The sequence below is a fragment of the Pomacea canaliculata genome, linkage group LG3, assembly GCF_003073045.1.
Source record: "Pomacea canaliculata isolate SZHN2017 linkage group LG3, ASM307304v1, whole genome shotgun sequence".
Lineage (NCBI taxonomy): Eukaryota > Metazoa > Mollusca > Gastropoda > Architaenioglossa > Ampullariidae > Pomacea > Pomacea canaliculata.
Window position 1 is genome coordinate 12,996,291 of NC_037592.1, and position 22,164 is coordinate 13,018,454.

At 35.7% G+C, this 22,164-nt stretch overlaps 1 protein-coding gene across 1 annotated transcript; it reads left to right on the forward strand.

Annotated features, from left to right (window-relative positions):
- Positions 1-78: 78 nt before the first annotated feature.
- On the forward strand, positions 79-21,932 carry LOC112558897 (kinesin-like protein KIF27). Its single transcript, XM_025229648.1, has 37 exons — positions 79-247; positions 443-521; positions 925-1,062; positions 1,440-1,526; positions 1,828-1,935; positions 2,371-2,503; positions 2,886-3,032; positions 3,395-3,475; positions 3,613-3,623; positions 3,971-4,067; positions 4,188-4,309; positions 4,595-4,696; positions 5,240-5,320; positions 5,733-5,854; positions 6,126-6,261; positions 6,699-6,782; positions 7,128-7,214; positions 7,439-7,558; positions 7,963-8,082; positions 8,308-8,484; positions 8,880-8,997; positions 9,436-9,607; positions 9,890-9,986; positions 11,058-11,161; positions 11,313-11,420; positions 11,670-11,769; positions 12,526-12,677; positions 13,069-13,165; positions 13,329-13,433; positions 13,890-14,104; positions 14,582-14,693; positions 15,449-15,586; positions 16,055-16,248; positions 16,471-16,574; positions 16,786-16,900; positions 18,183-18,454; positions 18,766-21,932. The coding sequence occupies exons 2-37, from the start codon at positions 489-491 to the stop codon at positions 18,798-18,800; spliced, it is 4,224 nt and encodes a 1,407-aa protein (XP_025085433.1). The 5' UTR covers positions 79-247; positions 443-488; the 3' UTR covers positions 18,801-21,932.
- The last annotated feature ends 232 nt before the right edge of the window (positions 21,933-22,164 follow it).

Sequence of the window (22,164 nt, forward strand, 5' to 3'; positions counted from 1 at the left end):
GTTAAACCAATCAAAATCTAGGTCTTTTCCATTTATTTCTTTGATAAGACGATCAGTGCGATAATTTCCATAGTTTCGTATTATTAATGGCGGCGTGCGCTTATTTACATTAGATTGTTTACGGTGTTGCTGAGAGGGACTTCTACGAAAGTTGTTTTACATTTGGACATCTGAGCGAAGTCATAATCATTGCTTTGATATTTCTTTTGTTACACGAGATCGTCTAATGTTAGAATCGATGTGAAAGGTAATTGAACGAGTCAAGACATTCGGCTACGGCCATTCATAGCAACATAACAAGCTAGAGCGAGTTAGATCTTTTTTTGTGCAATCGCATCGATCCGTGTGCTTATGAGAAAGTAGTATGTTTTTGCTTGCACGAATTTAGATTATCCTCTATGCTTTATTTTTAATGCATTGGACGTGATTTCATTAATTCCAGTCCACATATAGTCGTGTCTAAGAATGAGACGAGGAATCAAATCGCCATGCAAGAGGACAACGTTAAGGTTGCCGTAAGGGTGAGTTACAGATCTTTTTAGTAAAAGTTCAGACTGGTAATGTAAAATGTAACAACCTTTGCTTCTCGAAAATATATCCTTTGCGTTATTTGTCTTAATGCTTATGTCAACAAATATACTTAAGATCATGAATACAATCCATAAAAATCTTTTTAAAAGTGTATTTTTTTCCCTTGTCCAAACAGAGTAACTGAACTGTTGAACTCATGATCTGTTTACCTAAGAAAAGGCTAGCTCACGCTCAAAATGAAGTTGTTAACATAACATAGTTTGTCACTGAAAACTAAAGATCATACAAGATACGTGACAGTTGACACATTTTAGCATTCAGTTTTGGACCTGAAGATTTTGACTAAATTGAATCTAATTTTTACGCTGTGTTTTGTTTTTGTTTTTTTGGCAGGTCCGACCCTTGCTGCCAAAAGAAAAGTTGGGTGGAGAACAAGTGTGTGTTCGTGTAGTATCTAATACAAACCAAGTAGTGGTGGGTAAAGACAGATCCTTCACATTTGATCATGTCCTGTCTGCTAAAAGTACCCAGGTAATTAGTCCAATAGAGAAATCATGTAAAGAAATTTTAATATAAATATGTAATAAAAAGAATTTTTTTTTTACAGGAGCTTCATAATAAGCATACATTTTGGTGGTAGAAAGCATTGTCAGAATTAATCATCAAGCAGCAGTTGATGATTCTGCTTTAATGATTACAAAGTTAAGAACAGTAGTTGCAGATTCTACAGCTTTGAAAAAAAAATTGAGTTATAAAAACTTGGGGGATAAAATAATATCAAATAAAATTCATATTTGAAAGAGAAAAGAGAATATGTACCATATTTGTTTGGTATTTGCTACTGTGCAGCCTTCAAAAAACAGGCCATTCATAAAAGTTTGAATATTGTGCTACTTTGAACTTTTCAGGATGACATTTATATTCAGTGTGTGGAGCCTCTAGTGAAGTGTATCTTTGAGGGTTATAACTCCACAGTCTTTGCTTATGGGCAGACGGTAAGCTTATCAGCTATCTTCATCATGTGCCTCCCCTTTTTGCTAAATATTTTTTCCTTAATTTAAGCATTTATTTCTCCTTATATAAATCTTAAACATTTTCCAATGAGGATTAACTTTGATAATATTGATTAGAAATATAGTATATCATTCAAGCTGAATCATTTGTTAATATATTTCTCATTTTAAATTGGATGAACATATTTATTCTGTATGTGTGTGTAAGAGAGAGAATGTGCAGGTAAATAATTTGACTATATACACTAGATCCTTTTTTCATACGCTATTTAACTTGACATAGGGCTCTGGGAAAACATATACAATTGGTGGAGGAGACATTTCTACCTTGACAGAAGAGGAATATGGCATTATTCCACGTGCTTTGCATCAGATGTTTGAATTGATGAAGGTTGACAGTTGATATATTGCTTGTAATTTGTTTTTGCATAGACATTTTGGCTTCTGCATTATTGACTGTTTTCACAATGTGTAATGTAGTATTAGTCTCAGTTTTGGATCTAGTTCGGAACTTGTGCTTCCATAGATTTTCTGCTGCCTTATGCTTTTGCCATTGCTGTTTTATTGACTGTGTGTTAATTATATGCTTTAAAAAGTGCTTGTGCAGATAAAAGCTTAAATTGATACTTTAAAAACACTTATTTCACTGTAAAAATCATAAAAAAATGCATAAATTCTACTGTAAGAGCAATACATTTTTGCAAATAAAATGTTGTTTGAGTTTGTTGTTAATAAAAGTAGATATTTCATATATTTGATCAGTTGGAGAAATAAAAATCATTTAATTATTTGTATATATTAAAATAACTTTTTACAATGTCTTTAGAATAACACCAGTGTGACATTTGACGTACGAGTGTCATATGTAGAAATATACAAAGAAGAATTGCGGGATCTTTTGGATTTAGACACGTCTAGTAAAGATCTTCATGTCAGGGAAGATGACAAAGGCAATACAGGTAAGATGCAAACAATAAAGGTTACATTGATAATATAACTTCTCATTCAAAATCGTTTTTCTAGACCTAAAAATATTTTTTGCATGCCTTTTTGTCTAGTTATGGTACATTTAAAATAGTGCTTAAATCTATTAAGTTGCACCTACCAACTCAAAGTCAGAATATATACAAAAATTAAAAGTATTGTACCTGTATCTTAGTAGATGTATTAAACCCTTTATCTTTCCCATATGTTGATCAAGGCTATAAATGTTCGGAACAAATCACTACACTAACAGAGCTGGCAACTTTATACTAAAAAATCAAAGCTAAATTGAGTAGCTGTATCTAGAAAGAAACTTGCAGAACATATAACATCACATAATCTTCTGTCTGCTTGCAGTCATTGTTGGAGCACAAGAGATGAAGATAGAGTCATTGGATGAAGTGATGTCACTGTTGGAGGCAGGTTCTGCAGCACGGCACACAGGGTCCACACAGATGAATGAACATTCCAGTCGATCTCATTCTGTGTTTACCGTGGTGATTGGTAAGATTATTTTTGTTTTTAACTAACAGTTATCTCAACTCATATCATTCATGCTTCTTTTTTGCTCATATGTTTACGCAGGCTGCCAAATTGCTACTGACAGAGAGATGATGGTGGCAGTGGAGAGTGTGTGATGTTGTGGTCTGCCTCCGGTCTTTTCTTCTCTTTATGTTTGCACCTGTGAAATTATTCTTTATCCTTCATTTTTTCTTTTTGGATTTTGTATATTATATACTGTTTACAAATTTCCACATGTTTATTTGAGATTTTTTAATAGTAAAGAAGATGATTAAATTTATGAACCATGCATCTGCTTTAGGAGATATAAAGTGGAAAAAATTGTAGGGAGTTTCTTTTTAAAGGTCAGAGCTGGACTGAAATAGACCCTCTTGCAGAAAAACGAAACCTAAAATCTAATGGCAGCCCTGATGAACAAGAAGATGGTATGTTTCCCATGTTGATTTGTCACATTTAGTGTCTGATAATTGTTAGGAATGCTGCACATTAGCAAGCTAAGTCATTATTTTTTTTAATCTAACCATAGTTGTAAGATTTATTCACCTTGCTGCTAAACCACCAGGGCAAAGAAAAGTTTGTCTTCAAAGTCAAATTTCAAACAAACTGATTCACAGCGACAGATCCCTCTTGTGCTTACGTGTATTTAGCGCATTTAAATAACTCTATCACTTGTTGAAAGGAGATAACTGGAATACAGAAAAATCAAATTATGTATCTTCATGTCATATGACACAGAAGAGATGATGCAGCTTCCATTTGACTCTTTTGCTCTTTATCATTGTCATCATAAGTCAAGCTGTTATCCTCACCACAGAGACTTTACAGCAAAGAGTGAAAATGTTTACACTATCATCAATATGTATGCATTTTAAAGACCTGGTATGTGATTGTAGAGTGATTGTCTTTTAACACTCTTGCAGAAATTCCACACTACATGTCAGGGAAAGTTTCATTTTGTTGATCTAGCTGGCTCAGAGAGAGCCCATCGGACAGGAAATGTTGGCGACAGATTTAAAGGTTAGCCCACCTTGTATCACTTTGGCGATGTGTTGTCTAGTGTGTAATTTTCTTTTGTCTCACAATGCATAACAAAGTGTATTTTATATCATGTTCTTTCATGTAATGTGCTTTCATCAGAGTCCATCCACATAAACTCTGGACTGCTGTCTCTTGGAAATGTCATCAGTGCTTTGGGTGATGTAAAAAAGAAGCCTGGACATATTCCATACAGAGACTCCAAAATAACAAGGATATTAAAGGTAACTAGAGATTATTTTTTTTTTTAAAGCTGCATTTGTTTTCACAGTCTGTCATGTGGTGTCCAGCAGTGTAAAAAATTAGATACTTGTTTCAGGCAATTTTTTTTTCAGTTATTATGGTTCATATAGATTTGGATCTTCATTTAAAGAGATTTTCTATTGAATGAAGTGCATTTTGATTGGGGTGATAGAGTGGAGGGAAGGTTGGCTAATGATTTTCATTAAAAAGCTGTATTTAATTCATTTTTTCTAAAATGTTTCTCTTGGCTGTAAATATAATTGCAGGATTCATTAGGAGGAAATGCCAAAACTTTGATGATCTGTTGTGTCAGCCCAGCATCATCTAATTTTGATGAAACTTTAAATGCACTTAAATATGCGAATAGGGTAAGTATATGTTGTCTCATTTGTCATCATCTAATAAGATTCAAGAATCTTTATTCTGTCACCTTATTTGAGGTATTGAGATTTAGTCCTTGCAGATAACTAGGCTAGACAGGCCAATTTTATCGCAGTTGACACTATTTTCGTGAAGTTTGAATAAATCCTCTGATGTTTTAATATATATCGGTTGGTCCTGACTTGAGGGCGATATGATAACTGGATTTTACCATCTGTAAATTTACTGGTCTATATGAGTGCTTTTTTAACACGGGTTCAAATATTTTCATGTATGTTCTGTCTGCTGAGAAGTATATATCTCAACCTTCCAACAAAGTCTACAGCATAATCCCTCTTTCTTACATCCTGATAAATGTGCATGTTCATGTGCATCTGCATATATTTTAAATACACAGACACTATCCATTACATTTTTATATTAAATGTAGTAAGTTATACTTTGGTTACCAAGTTTTTTTGTATCAGTCCAGTATTTTAATACTAATAACTTCTGCTGCAGAAAACTAATATGTCTTCATTTTTTTACAGGCAAGGAACATAAAAAATAAGCCAGTCATTAATCGAGATATCCAGTCTATACGATTTGAAGAAATGCAATTTGAAATCTTGGTGTGTGGCTTTGCTTACTTAAAATCTAAGTTACAGAAATTTCCCAGCTTTTAAAGTTAAGTCAGAGAGTAAAAAATAAGACATTCTCAATGAATCTGAGAGCACTGTATTATTGAAACAGCTAGATAATCTGAAAGGGACTTTATGAAAAATATTTAAAATCAAATTTTTAACTCCAACTCTTCAGTTTTATTAGCTGTGTGACAGCCAATATTTTTTAATGCTATAAAGCTAACAATGTGTTGAATGATTCTAGGGAGTTTGTCATTTAGATTGTCATTATGATTTATTTAATTCAAGCTTTGGATCTGATCAAACAAAATTGTAAATTTGGCTTCAGCTATGTTATGAGTTGTAAAAATTGTGTTTTCGAAGAGATTGCATTCACAAAGTTATGCTCCTGCAATCTTAGGCTTTGAGAGAAGAGCTGGCCAGACAGAGAACAGGAGTGCAAAGTGCATTTGGAGATTGTCAGTCTGAAATATCACTGCAGAATGCAAGTCAGATTAAAGACTTGGAGGGCAAAGTCATCAAGTATGTTGTCCATTTTTCTTAAAAGTAATCTATCATTGCTTAAATAAGTTTAAAAAGAGTGTCAAGTGCTCATGTCTTTCTCTTAAAGAAATGCATTTCCCTCATTTTCCATTCTTGAAAACCTACACTTTTCTGTGAGTCCATTTGTTTCATGTCTTTCTCTTTGCTGTTTATGCTTCCATTTGTTACTCTGTTTCTTGGATATTGCTAGTACATCAACAAACTAACATCAGTTGGGATCTATTTTTCACTATATACATCACTTTTACAGGTTGCAAACAGAGTGTTCACACTACAGAATAATTGCAGAAGAAGCCTACAAACAGTTGACTGAGATTCAGGGTCGTGACCTTCTGTCTAAAAGTCTTGACATTCGATTGAGAGACTGGTTAGAACTTATGGAAGAGGTTAGCCTTTTACTCATGTCTGAGATGTGACCTTCTGTTTATGTGGAGAGTATGTTTTGGTGATAATTCAGCTTTCTCTTATTGAGCCTTGCATCTTTGAAATTACCTGTAAGACATTATCCTTCATCTCTTTTTCCCTTAAGTTGAATCTGTTATGATGAAAATGGGCAAGACCTTTGAATAAAGTATTCACTATCATACCTTGGTAATGTATAGTTACCCATCACTACAAGAGATAAGAAAAATAGAGCATACCTGGGCCACTGCAAGGTTGTGCAATTAAGTCAACGGCTACATCTTTTGAGCACATGATTCTAAACAAAATGTATGCATTATCCAAGGGGATAAAGTATAGGAAAGTGCTTGCTGCATATAGCTTTTGACATTTAAAATGTTGTCTTGTCATTTACTTGATAAGGTGTTATATTTAAACACAGATAAAAAACAAGGTGCCAGCTACATTAAGCAGAGAGGACTGGCAAAATCAAACTATTAAAGACTTGGAATCTGAACTCTTGAAGGTATGCTGTCATCATTCCTGTACCACTGACATCTTGTCAAGATTGGTTTATTCGCACAAAGGTCACAGTTAACTTTAAACAAGTTGAATTCGTTTTGCCATTCTACCATTTGATGTGAATGTCTTGTCATTTGTCAGCAAACAACCCCTATGCTCTCTCACTTATCTATAGCTAGATTTGTACCGTTAAATAATAATAAATTTTTGAAAGGCCATCCCATCAAGATGTTACAAAGCATACACGACAGTAGATGTTTTGCTTAGTGGCTTATTATCTGGGGTCATTATTGGTCATCATTCAAAAGGAATATGGTTAGCACATATACTATGCAATGCATTTTTTCAGTGCAAGTCAGACCTTAAAAGTGATGAAGAGATCTTTGCGGAAAAAACAAGAGAAGTGAAACAGCTGAGAGAGCAGCTGGCAGAAATGGTATGGCAGCACTTTATGATCCATAATGGAAGAACAAGAAAAATATCTGTGTTTGATAAGAAATAGCCATTTTGAAATAGGAAGGAATAGTTGTGTCATTTTTAACTGATTGACAATAGTTCTTACACTATGGCTAGGTATTGGAATAGTTGCTATTTTCTTGGCTGACAGATGGAAAGTGGAAGACAAGCAAAATTGTATATTTGAAATTAATTACTGGACAGGAACAGGCAGGCCAGGAGCAAGCCTCAGTCCTTACTGAATGGCACCAGCGATGCCAACAGCAGGAGCAACAGCTCATGCAGCAGCAGATGAAGATTGAGGAGTTAGAGGCAGCACTGAAGGTAATATGGCATAACAGTTAAGTAATATAGTAAGAAAATTAATTTTTTTGTAATATGGGGAAGTGGATAGCCAAGTGGTTAAAATGCTGGCATCTGACCTGAGAGGAATGCTGGTTTGATACCCAAGTAGCACAGCAAGCTTCCCTCAGTTGACCCAGCTGGCAGCAATGGGTATCTGACTCAAAGAGGGTTGGGGAAGGCAAGGCAGCAAGGGAGAGGATATGAACACCTCCCTCACAAAAAAGCTGGCCCCAAGAAAAGTGAGGTTTCCAATACCTCACTCCCCAGCAACCTGAAAAAGTTAGGGGAAGACCTTTACCTCTACCTTTTAGTGATATATAGATATATAATTTATGCATTGTAGATAGCTGTTACCTTCAATGCATGTCACCTGTTTGCCACAGATAGCCACTGTGAATGAGAGTAGCATTCTGGCTTCAGCAACCATTGCCTCCAGTATGTATCCTACCACCACACGCAGGCCAAAATCTGTTCCAGTACATCTTCACAGTAAAAGTGGTCACGTGAGTAGACAGTGGTTATATACAGTCCACAGTGGGAATGTGCAAGAGCATGATAGGTTTAATTGCTTGTGAAGGTCGAGGTCTTTCGTGCAGACCTCGATTGAGGACTAGGGTGGGTAGTTGAGATTACCCCTGAAGGACTGATATTATTTGTTAGTTTCAATGAATCCTACAGCCTGGTGGGAACATCTAGTGAATCATGCTCACTTTGTTCACTGTGTGCAGAAGGATGGACTACGACCACCATCACGGCTGATCAAGACAAGCCCAGCTCTGTTTTCCCTAGAGCGTGTTATGCAAAGTTTCCGTGCTCGTTCACAGTTGCTTGTAAGCCGTCTTGAGGATACAGATGAAGTTTTGCATCAGACTTTCTCAGATGATAGTGGTGATGATGCAGTGTATGTGTGAATTTTTTTTTTCTTTCCAATTTAGAATTCTGTAAAGTGTGTGTTGCGAATTAGGAGAGTTTAAATGTCTTCATTACAATTCTCATTAGTATATGATTAGTAAACATAAAAAATAACCTACTGGTAATCCTTGTAAAAAAGTTTGTATTTTGCCATCTTGATTTAAATCAAACAGACCTTGCAAATATTATGTCTGTGTATGTATGAATATTTCCACTTGAGACACTTTTTTTCCCCTCACTCTCAAATATGCTATAAGGCTGGCAGATTTACTCTTTGTCACATTTTGTTTCCTGTTTTTTACCTTCCCCTGACCGATTTCACCTGTCATTCCTCATGCTTAGATGGAATGACATTGCTAAATTGATGAGAGCTGCTATAATTTTTCAGAGGTGGAAAACAGCTTCAGCGACGAGGACCTTTAGAGTAAAAAAGACTGTCAAGGATGAAGATACAAGGGTTGAGAGATTGTCCATGGAAAATATGAAAAGTAGCAACGCTTACACTAGTAAGCTGATTATTGTTTACCCCTCTTTCTGTAATAATTCTTTGTCAGAATAATTCTTTCCTGAGTCCTTCAATTTGAGGCAAAAATACTGAATTATTCTCTACCTTTTCAACAGACATCCACACAGTAAAGCTCGACTTCAATAATTACAAAAAGATTAAATCAAGAGCTTTATTGTGTGGGCGTCTGTGGAAAGTATAGAAAATAATTCAGTGTTCTTGTATCCCATGGAAACTCAGGAAAGAGTTATTCTGAGATAAAATACTACTGACTGTCTCACATTTTGGAGTAATTATGTGAGAAGATTATAAGATAATTGCTATAATCACTAATGAATTGTGATTAAAAGAGGTGTCTCAGGTTAGCGTTGTGTTTGGTCTTGGACATAATTATTGCAATAAAAATAAAGGGTTAACTTGAATTTTTTGCATTTGACAGGTCTGCGGTGTAGCACACGTAACATGGACATGGAAGAGACTGAGACAGGAAGTTTACTGATCAACATGGACGTGCAGTCCAGCGCTGAAGTCCAGCGCAAAAAGATCAAGCAAGCTCAATTAAAAATCCTTGAGGCCAACCAGAAAGTCCGAGACCTCTCTATCAACATCAGGTGAGTACATTACAGTCAAGGAACCAGTCTGATCTTTCTTTTGAGCAAGATGTATTGATGTGATGATCAGGAAGTAACTGCTGTGAAATTAACAAGTTAATGTTTCTATTTTATAACACCAGTTTAAATAATTGGCATTTCCACAATGTGATGTACACGCTAGTGCATGCATCATGCATACCATATTTTCTTTTTCTTTTAAAGGTTTTGTGTTTGTTAACTTTTCACAGAGATGATTGGAACTCAAGAAAATGTTTTTAAGGTGTTGTATTTTTATAACAGACTAAAAGAGCAGCTTATCCGAGAACTGGTCAAATCTGGAAAAGATGCGGAGCTAATGAACAAGCAGTATGCAGAAAAAATTAAAGCTTTAGAAAAGGTTTGTATTGGTAATGTTGGATACTTATATGACTATCTTGTCACCCATCCATCCAACTCGGATGGTGTACGAGATGCAATGGTGTCAACGTGGGTATATAATCCATAATCAGGGCAATACAATATTGTCGAACCTGATTATCTCCCCTCTCGTGGGGCCATCACACAGCACACAGAAATGGAACCCCAACAGTTTAAAACGTTCTTACATAGGGGCTTGGAGCTTTCTCCTCTGTAAGTAGACTAGGAGTTCAGACAAGGTTACAAGTGCTCTCTTTTTTTGAGACCAAAAAATTCACTAATTATAGGACACTATACTACCATCAGGCGGCAGTCCTCATGTCTGTCTTCTCATAATGAAAACTTGTTATCGAAGGGTGCTGCTATGTGTATAAACAGCATGGCCCTAGTAAGTCCGGTCAGCCTATGCTCTTTCTCAGACTTGCTTTTATGGCACTCATGCCTCAGTAGTTTGCCCTTTTGTCTCAGCAAAGGGTCTGGTGTAGACGATCTGTGACAGGTGCTCATCCAGCAGTCTGATGCCTAAACTGCATGCAACATTATTAAAAATACTTGCCCATGCCAGGCTGACAGCAGCCTCACTCGAGCTGTACAGGAACTTAAAAAAATCCCTGCAAACTATTCTTTGTGACCATGTATTTCCATGTGGGTCAACTTAATACCTGGCAATACATTTTAGCTGTGATGGTTTGTCTGATCCTAACCAAAATTTTGCAGTACAGCAACTAACTCACTATGTCTGTGTTACATCTTATGGAAAGGGGAGTTAAATCTTCTGAATCTTTTTACATTTCTAGATAGATCAAATGTCTGTTTATGACTTGGCCTGAGTGAGCTTTGACTCTGCAAACTTCATCCTGGTTGGAAGTCAAGCATACTTCCACACAGCCACATAGTCTTCCTATTGATAACAAAATCTATAATGATAATTTATATTAACCTATAATAATCCCTAGAATATTATAAAGATTGCAATAAGCTATGGCCAGAAAAAATCATAATAGACATGAATAAGTAATGATTTGATTTTATCCATGATTATGGATTTCAGGAGAAAGATCAGGCCCGGCAGGATATTGTGGACATGCAATCAGCTCTGCAAGATCTGGAGGCAAAAGAGCAGCAGGAATCAGCAGAGAAACAGCGTCTGCAACAGTGAGGATGTATTTTCATGATAAAGATACTAAAGTAGCATTGTTGTTGAAAGAAGTAGTTTAGGTCACTACTCTTTCACTATGAAACTAATCTTTCTTTGCTGCTATTTGTTCGACTTCTATTTTATCTGAAGTAGAGTATTTGTATGCAGAGATTACAAGCGTAAGATTGAGGCAGCACAGCAGAAGGTCACAGTGCTTCAGAAAAAGCAGAAAGAAACGGAAAAAGTTGCTTCATTTGCACACCATCATGAGAAAAAGTAGGTTTGTCTTCAGATTTATTTGTCTTTTGATGAGTTAAATCTGATCATGTTTGTACTTCTTCTTAATTTAAATGGGACATTTGATTAGGAAAGAGGAGGGAAATAATAAAAGACAAGAAAATCAAGAATGTTCGGTAGATGTTTGCCACATTCTGCAGACATGCCAAAAAACTTCAAAAGAATGAAAGAATCAGTTGTGTGCATTATTTTAGAGATGATCTTGATGAAAAATCGTAATGCTGCTAGGATTCAGGATCTCGAGTTGGCTGTGGATCGCATGAAACAACAGCAAGAGGTTCTGCACAAGAAGCTGAAGGACGAAACAGAGCAGAAGATCAAGCTCGAGGTTAGAATAGAGACAGAAAAATAAATGTGGCAGAGCAAATTTATTCTTCATTGTTGTGTGTGGTCACAACAAAATGTTTTATTAAATTTTCAAATCTTTTTCTTTCTCTATGAGTAAAAGATCAAGCTGGAAGTTAAAATGGGTTGGTTTCCTTCCCATCCCTCTCCCTTATAGTGCAAAATCATTTTTAGGTAAAAGCACTTTCCAGCTAAGGCAACCAACCAAATAGAATGGATGTAGCAGGCAGAGGAAATTCTTTATTGTGTGTAGTAATGATGGAATGTTCTACTATGTTTTGAAATTTTTTTGTCTTTGAATATGGGGGAAAAAAAACAGAAAGGAAAGAAAGCTTCACTACACACACACATACACTCAAGGGCTTTTGGTGCCTGGAACAAGTAAAACGCTGTCCATACGTTCTCCTTCTGACATCCCCTGCCTATCACCTTCATTTAAAATTTGTCGATGATAACGGTGATCTTAAAGGATTTAGCCACTGACTACTGTTAATTTAAATATGTTGATACCAAAAGTAGGGGTTATTGTGAAAATATAAAACATTAGAACTATAACATAGTGTATACATTAAAATAGAAACCTGCGTAGAATATTCTTAAAATAGAAATCTGTTTCAAAAAGCAGTTAAGAAAAAAGACAGCAGATGTTTTTGATCCCTGCCTCCCTGTTTCCTTCAGAACACTCATGTACACTGTAGGTTAGAGAACTTGTGAAGGATAGTATTTCTTTTATGTTCAGAGAGAGATGCAGAAGGAAAGCCAAAAAGTCAAGGAGTTGGAAATTCGAAATGAACACCAACAGAAGATTCTGAAACGGAAGACAGAGGAGATTGCTGCTGTTCAGCGCCGCTTGCGGTCTGCCTCTTCAAGTACACTACCTCCAATACATGGGTGAGCTGTTTTCTTGCTGAAGCATCATTTGCTTGTTTGGTGTCTGTCACTTACTATGTTGAGGCTATAAGTTTTCTTCTGGTATGTGCAAAGTTAGGGACGTTTTTATGATGAGTGAGATAAAGAGTAAAATTCTTTTATTTTGGTGTATGTGTGCTTGTGCATTTAATGTTAGGCATGCAGTGCTCTGCAGTTTCATTAAAAGACAAAAACAAAAGAGACTTGAAAAAGACTTTGTCTAGTTTTATTTCATTTACAATTTTTTTAGCAAATGAAATGAAACTTGACACTTTCCAATTACATTTAACTAGAATATTGTTTGCCTTTCTAAAAATGCTGATCCTAAAGTGGCTGAGTGACATTTATCTTGTTCACTGACTTTCAAACGCAGGGAAGAGCAGGACAAAGTAGAAGAACAAAGACGACAGCTTGATGTAGAGATAGAAAGGGTTCTTGCGGAGAGACAGAAAATGGATGAACTTCAAGAAGCAAGTAGTATTTGAATAACTATTTCACTCTGTTAATCTACCTACCTGACCTATCAACCTACCTGCTGACCTAATACCTGCATAACAGAAATTTTATAATTTATAATTCTTTTTTAAAAAGCACAAGCAAAATAGCTTACCAACATATATACTCTTTGGACAGGAACTGCAGAAAAGAGAAGCAATAATTGCCAAGAAGGAGGCAATGCTGGCAGAGAAAAGTGAGCTAGAGATGAGGAAAATGCGCTCAAGTCAGATGCTAAGCAAGGTTAGGTTAATGAGCAACATACTTTAAACCTGATAAAGCGTTACTGGTGTTTGCTAAGAGCATTTTTAATTTTTATGCATTCTTATATCGTTATTTGCTTTTGTTTTAGCTTTTAGACTTTTTTTAGATGCTGAAGTTTTCATTAAGTTTTAAAACAAGTTCTTTTTCATCTACAGAAAAACTGAAATAGAAATACTTTTACTCTTCTTCATACAGCCTTACTGATATTTATTTCCTTTCTTCTCACTCCTCGTTCTCCTCTTTCTTTACTTTAGCTTTTTATATTTTCATTGCTTGCTGCTTTTCTTTTTATCTCTTTCTCCATCTCTCCTTCTCTTTACACCTATATCTTCTTCTGTGTTTTTATCTCTCACAGAAGGGTTACTTAATCAACAGTCATTGATAGTTTAAAAAGAAAAAAAGGTTTGAAACATTTGAGAAACCTAATGCTTTTAGGAGCTTGTGATAGTGTCAACTCGTCTGGATTCTGTGGAGCATCACCTGGAGGAGAAACGACAGGAGCTGACTCAACTTCCAGCAGAACAGAGAGCGTTGGCCAAGGAAGAGATCCAGCAGCTTAAACACAAGCGAGAAAAGTTATTCAGAGAACAACAAAATATAAATAACAAACTGCATGAGGGAAAAATCTTGTCATCTGCTGAGGAGAGGCGGTAAAGAATAAAACTTCTTTTCATGTCATTTCATTTTTTTCTAAACAAAGTGCCTTGTCATTTTGCATTTCCTGTTTATTGACCTTGTCTTTATTGGCATCAGTTGGTCTTTTATTTCTCTTAAAATAAAATTCATAAGGATCATTATGCTTTGATTTCTATGAGTTGTCAGTTATTAAAATGAAATGGTGTAAGAAAAAATAAAGTTTAGGTAATGATTGAAAAATGTGGTTCCTTTGTGCACTATGCTAACATTTTGCAAGGGCTTAAAAAAGAATGTATAACGTAAAACATAGTTCGAGGCAAATATTTCTGATAGGACATCACAGTACATGATAGCTCACAGAACATCAAAGAGCAAATCTTTGTGTGAACAAAATGGACAATAAGTTGGTCCAGTTCTGCTGAAGCTTTTGCTATGGTACAATTTGGTAACAAAATAGCTCCAACATTATGAGACTAAAGTTTTCTCTTCAGGTTGATAGAGCTGGAGGAGGCTATGGAGGCTTTGGATGCTGCTATTCAATACAAGAACGAAACCATCAGCAGCAGGCAGATGGAGCTGCGCCATTCCCAAATCTTAGCAAAGGTAGATCTTCCTTCTAGGTCATTGTTCTGACAGGAGCTTTAGAAAAGATTACATACAGTCTCAAAGGTATAAGAATGGACATACACAGGTGTGAGTGCTTGAAGGAATATGTGCAACTACATCTTTGTGAATCTTGAACTTGCTTAAACAGTAAATTTTATACAAATTCTCTTAAATTGTTATTGGACCTTTTGAGGTAACACAGACAGCATTTAAAAAAAAAAACATTCGATTAAGAATTTTATAGTATGATGAGTGTTGACTGGTAGAATTATAGGTCCAGTCATTTTATAGGATTTGGGGCAATGGAAGTCACAGGGTACAAAGTCACAAAGCTTTCATGTTTATTACTTCCTTTTCTAAATGCATATCTCCTGGTAGGTGGATCACAGATATGAAGAGTGCTAAAATCATTTGCAAAATATTTTGTGTAGTGTACAGAATAATGATAGATGAATACAGAAAGGAGAAGTAAACGATTTTTTTTTAAAATCACACATATATATCTACCCAACAAAATGATTTTACTTAAGCACATGTGTGCCTTACGGTTGCAGAACAATGACCGAAAAAGCTAGTGTTGCTGGGGTATGATCAGAAATGATAAAGTTTGCTTCCTACACAAGAGTTAAATGTTGTGCATATACATATTAATGATAGATTAGTCCTCATGTCTGCATCAAAATATTTTCAGAATCTTTAAAAGTTGTATCATGCGTAGGAGATACAATCAAAACTATTGACTGGTGTTGCAGAGTGATGATGGACTGTTGAGCCGGCTGAACACTTTATCTCCCTCAGAGATACGTGCCATGTTATCACGTTACTTTGAAAAGGTCATCAACCTGCGTGAAGCAGAGCATAAACTGAATCTTCAGTGCAGTGAAAAAGAGGTTTGTTTAGATTGTTCACATTTTCCCTACATATTAGATATTCCAATCATATATGTTTGTGTGTGTGCATGCTTAGATGCAACTACCTGCTTATGCACAGATTCACATATGCACAACAAACATCCATGCCTTGTCTCCACATTAATGGTGAGCAAGTGCAGGATAAGCTGCACCATATTTGTGTGTGAGGGGGTGTATATGTGTACATGTGCACATATATGTTTGTGTATTGTTTATATATATGTCCATGTACAAAGAGAGACATGCTCACATAACCAACAATTTTTTCATCTAGTATTGCATGTGCTTATGTAAAGTTTGTTAAAACCTTGTTTTGCGCTTGTGAAAGGCACTGAATTAATGAACTTTATTATTATTACTGTAATTGACACTTGGTACAGTGAGGTGTTTGATGTTTACTCAAAATATTCTGTTATGCTGTTAATTTATCCCAATGGAACACTCCAGGTCAAGTGTGAGGAACAAGAGAGAATAATTCATGAGCTGGAGACAGCACTGCAGCGGTCAGCGCTGGAACTTGACCGGCGCTTGACTCAGCAGCAGCAAGAGTATGAGCGCAAGATTCAGATGCTGATGCATCAACTGATGATGAGTGAGGGAGGGAACGCAGTGACAAATGGAGACATGACAACCAGTGTGAAGTGGTGCACTGGCACAAGATGTGCCTGCTGGTCATCTTAATGTAGTTTATGTGCTTTAGTCCTGCACTAAATAATATTTTGAGGAAGGTTAAAGTAACGAGCTTCTTAGTAACTTGCAGAAAACAGGAAGTTACTCTGTACTTATAATGAATAGTGGTCTTTCATCTTTGCCATTTGAAAAATGAGAACTTACAGGTAAAGTATGTTACGTGATTGTTTCAGAATTCAGCATCTCGAAAAAGAATTGTATTTCTACAAGAAAACAAGCCGTGATTTGAAAAAGAAGATCAGAGAGCTGTTATCCAATGGAGTGCTACCACCTCAAGGTACATTCAGATAATAAAACACTTTTTTGATTTCCCGTTTTGCGGCCTTTTCATTTCTTTTCTTACTCAAATACCAGCGTTTGAACTGTTCATTTTTCATTTAAATTTCAATAAATTTTGTTATCATGATTTAAAGGTTCATTTCATAACAGCAGCATGTATTTTGTATTTGTTGTTTTATTGTTATTGGTTAGTATTTTCACCCTGGCAGTTGCAGAAGAGATAGGCATTAGTGTTACAAGCTCAATTCAGAGTCTGGCAGATGGAGATGGAGGTACTCCCAGGTCCTATCATGCAAGTGCTTCCAGAGATTCTGTTCAGTACAGGTACATTCATTCTTGATATGTCAGGACTGCTTCATAGAAAAAAATCTTATGAGGAAATAATTTTAACATATAATTTCTAATTATATAATTATAAGAGATAATTAAATTTAATCTCGTTTTGTTTGGTTTTTTTCTTTGCTGGAAGCAGAATTTTGGATTCTTTCTGTGTTCCTTTAAACTCATTTGTATTTGGGAGTGAACGTGTATCTAGTATGTTTTCAAAAGTTTGTGTGAAAGCTATGAACATTTCTCTTCCTGGATACTAAAATCATCCATACATAAATCCAAGTTGTCTTTGGTTTTTCTAGTTTTCTTTTATATTTCATGGTGAGCTTTAGTTTGAATGGAATCCCATTTGGTTAGAACATGTTCTAGATTTACATTGTTGAATGCCTGAAACATAAGATCAATAGCACATTGTAGAGTGAGTGCTTAAATCTGCACTGCAAATGAACAACACACTCCAACTTGAAGCCCTTAAGCTAGGAATCAGAATAGTTTCTGAGAAGAACGAAAATGGCAATGTCATGCAAGGACTTGGGTTTTTAGCTGCCCACCCCTCTTCAGCATAGATGCCCTCTAACCTTACTAATCAGTGACTGCTAGAGTTAAAGAAGATCAGGTTTGTCACAATGAGGATTGGTCACATGATTTCTAAGATGAGATTTCAGACCTTGTGTGCACAATCCACTCATTGTATACAAAGTACTCTGTCCATAGGACAGAGCATTAGGAATGTATTGTCCTAAACTATTGGTCTTAATGACTATGATAAATTATATTGATAAGTACAGTATATTGATTATTTGCAGTAGAAACAGGTCCAAGCAGAAATGCTAATGTGTGCCCTTAGACAACAAGGCAAATAGTGGTTGGTGCTTTCTTTATGAAGGTCACTAAATTATATTGTGGGAAAAAACAGCAGTTGATAAGTAAAAACAGCAGTTTAAACATTGGAATAATTTAGGTTATAGTCACCTTTAATTAGTATTACAATATCTTTTATCTACTGCTCATTTTGGTGTTGTTTAATATTCATCTTTAAATTATAAATATCTAATGCATTTCAATATATTGAATACATTTTTCTCATGAAATCTAATAAAATGTTTCCAGTGAATCATTCAGTTTACAAATACAAATTTTTATTTGAACATTACCTTCAGTACAAAGTGCTGTATATTGATTACTCTTAGTGTTTTCAGCTGTTGCAAGATTGAAATCTGACATCAAGTATTAAACAATGTATATCAGTTCATCCTGTTATTTTGACATCTGACAGAGACAGACCAGCCAGCCAAGGTCGCAGAAACAGTCAGCCAAACTCAGCCTCATTCCTCTCCCTTGCGGGTGTACCATCACCAGTCAGCGCCACGCTTCAACAAAGAACGTCTTCCGAAGATCGGCCAGCGGGGGGTGGCCTCAGGAGTGGGGGTAGTGTGGTCACCCCGGTCAAGATACCTCGCAAAGATCTGCGCATTATGTCAGAGGAGGAGGTGTCACTGCGACGTTCAAGCATGAGTCGTGGCAGCCTTAACTCCTCTCTGCCTAGAGGTGAGGTATATTGATGGATGACCGCAATAAAGAGTTTTACTAGAAGAGCCCTAAGCTCCAAGTAGACGTACCCCTACAAGAAAGGGGAAATTGCAGTGGTGGGAGTGGTAATGATAATGAGGATTTCCAGAACTATTACAACATATATTACTCTTTTATTTCACTTTATAAAGAGCTCAGAACTTTGAAGATATTGATCAACTTTTCATGAGAAAAATACATAGCTGTCTCCATTCTAAGGCTTTAGCCATGCACAATACATTGATTATAATTCAACATACTTTCAACAAGGTCCTTTCATCGTTTTACAGATTCTCTGGAAGGTGGCAAAAATCCTTGGGGATAATGAGAATCTGTTATCTTCTCTCCTGGTATGTGGACCACAGATACAAAGAATTGCTAAAATCATTTGCAAAACTATTTGTGTGGTGTACAGAATAATGAGTGATTTATAGACCCATTTGCGTAAATTATTCTGGTCTGTACGTGCATTTGTAAGTGTGTGTCAAGCGCGTGTAGTTTATTATGCAAAAAAAGATTTTGGTTGTGTTTGCATTCATTCTAAGAAAAAAATCCATTCCATCCAAGATCCAGTTCGTAACTACCCAGTTTATTCTTGAGTAATTGTTCAGTCATACAATTTGACAAATAGTCTAACGTGTTCGACAAATTCTCTTAGTAGTATGACATAATGTATACTATGTGGTGTAGCAAAATGTCTTGCTGTGCATTGTTGCAAAATATCGCTGTATATCCACATGTTTAAAGCGTGAGAGTTCTTCCTCCCATTCCTTTAACAAATAAACAGACTATCTTCAACCAATCATGTGAGCATGAGGTACATTATGTGAGTGGAACAGATCTTTATAGGGCTCCTTAGAAAGTTTATTACTTTTATTTCTAGGTCTAGTGGTTGTTGCTTCAGTTTATCTTTTAGGATGTGTGGGAATGATGAAATGTATATATTTTGGGATGGTCATTTTTTTTTAAATAGTGAGATGTAAACATACAATAGAGCAACAAAGATGCTTTTATGGCCTCTCTAAAAAAAATTGTGATAACTTCTAATCCTCCCGTTGTGTTTATTATTTGTTTTGAGGGTTAATTTTTAATTTTTTATTGTTGAGATGAGAGTTAAAATGGTGTGTTCTGTGTCTTTAAGTGTGGTAACACATGATCATCCCACCTGACAATGGACATACAGGTGCAAACTTTACAGTTTTAACATATCAAAGAACAAGAAACCATTTGTTTTTTTCCTCATTACTGTTGTGCACAAATCTACATTTTAAGATCCCAGATCTGTATTTGTAATATTTAATCAAAGGATTGTATGCTGAATGAAATTTGCAGTATCAATTTCTTCTTCCAGTCATAAAGGGATGTTAGGGAAGATAAAAGACTGTTGCATTTATATGTCTGCTGTGAGATTTTAAAATTTTAAATGCAAGGACGTATTCATGATTCCCTCTAGTTCACAGTTTTCCATGTATATGTGTGCAAATGCAAAAACTTATGAGAGAATAGTATTATGTAAGAACTATGTTTAGAGTAGTTTTCATTGTTGCTTATTTTTTACATTTCATGATTACTAAGATTAAGTTACACATAAAGAGTGAATAATAGAAGAGTGTTTGTCATTACTGCTCATATCATCTGGATGCTTTTCAAATGAATATTTCAAACTAGTTCATGCATCAAGCATATCAACCAAATAGATCGTTTCAAGTCTTGCCCATTCTTTCCTCAACAGTTGTGGGCTTATCTCCACTGATATATATTCTAATGTGTGCATATTATAAAGCAATACAGTGTGAAATTTCTTGCTGTGTGATAGTCATGTAGAACTTATTTTTCTGGATTGGCACTATCATTCTGATCTTCATCACCATCACAATTTACAACTGTTTTTGAGACCAGCATCCATGTTTGTGCATGTTTTTTTCCCCGTAAGAAGCTGTGAGCTCGCCTTTAATGGTGGGAACAATTCAACATATTAATCTACACCATCATATTCATGAGCTGAACATGAAGAGAAATATGCATTTTGATCTGGATATAAAAAATTTACTACAATCTTATTTTTTATAAATTCAGTTAGAAGTATTATAGGCAAATATTGTATGCCAACTTGTCAGCAAAATCTACCCATAAATGGGTGATGATTTTGCTGCAATTTCAAGCAAAGAATGTGCCATATGTGTCACTGACATTGTATGAATCTTTTCTCACATGAATTCCTGGTAACATGTTACTAGAGAGCAGCTGTGACCTGTAGCAGTAGAATTTAGGGATCATAGATTGTTCTAGTTCTTGGTCAGTTAGTCATGTGAAATAAGGTGACCAGACATCCCGATTTAGGCGGGACAGTCCCACCTTTGACCGCGTATCCCGCCTGCTGGATCACAGAAAATTAAGTTGTGCAACGTGGGAGGAGAATCAACATATGACAAATTTATTTTCCCATGTTTCTCTTTTGAATCTCATTGCAGATAGGGAACTACATTTGCTCACACATTATTTATAAAATTAAGCGAGGAAGGTTACAAGTCACGTTCATTAGTGTATAAATATGTAGAATGCTTACTGACCATTCATGTGTTCGGTGTTCGAAAATTTTAGAAAATGGTGTAACATTACAGTGTGTTAGACTTTGGAGCAAAAGGCTGCCTTGAGCTATATGCCCACCAAGGTGGCAGGAGAGGGTTGTTTCCCCTCCCATGCTGTGCCAACGACATTGTTTACTGACAGTTCATTGCTATCACAGTCTTTATACTGTTAGCTGTTATTTCTGTAGCAGTGTTATTTTTCAAGAATTCCATAATACATAGAACTCTTTAAGCTAGATTTGGAAACTGACCCATAATTATTATTCTGTAGATCTTAACATAAGGATCACCACCACCAACCCAGAAACTGAAATGTTATTTAATGCTTTAAAGTCATTTGTGATGAATAAGGAAATATAAATATATCGAAAACTACATGTAAATGTTTATATCAGTCATCCTTTAAGGAGAAAAATGGATCATACAATTGTCAGGAAGGTGATTGTGGGGTTTTTTAATTGGAAGTTTTAATGTGATTTTTAAAATTTGTTATTTATCCATCCATCCTGCCTTCCGTTGTTCATACCATCTCCCACCCACTCAAACTCATGGGCCATCAGTACAGTCTTCTGTGAAAATTTATTTTAAAAATTTAGTTGAGACACAATATCACCTATATTGTCTTTGTGTTCTGAGCTATTTTGACACATCAAATAAGACATATCCTTCAAGTTTGTAAATAAAAGTTCCTACTTGTGGATTTTAGTGGAAGAGGTCCATAGTTGAGCAGAGTTCAGTACAGCACATTTCAATAAAACCGTCCACATCTGCTGGTGTTTGCATATAAATGTGAACATTTTGTGTTATATATATGCTGTATGTTTTGGCAAACAATCCACCATTTCATAATAAAAACAATTAGCATCCTATTTACTAGCTTTCTGACTTTGATTTAGTAAGGCTGTTTGCTAGCTGAGATGTATACAGTGTACACACACTCAAGAGAAGGAAAGCAAGATCAGCATTTGTACATGATAGAAATACAGTCGGACCTCGATAAATCGACCTTCCCTAAGTCTAAAACCTCCCTACATTGAATTAATTGTTAGTTCCCGGCCAAATACCTGCGCCTAATACGCCATTTTCGCTAACTCGAAAACT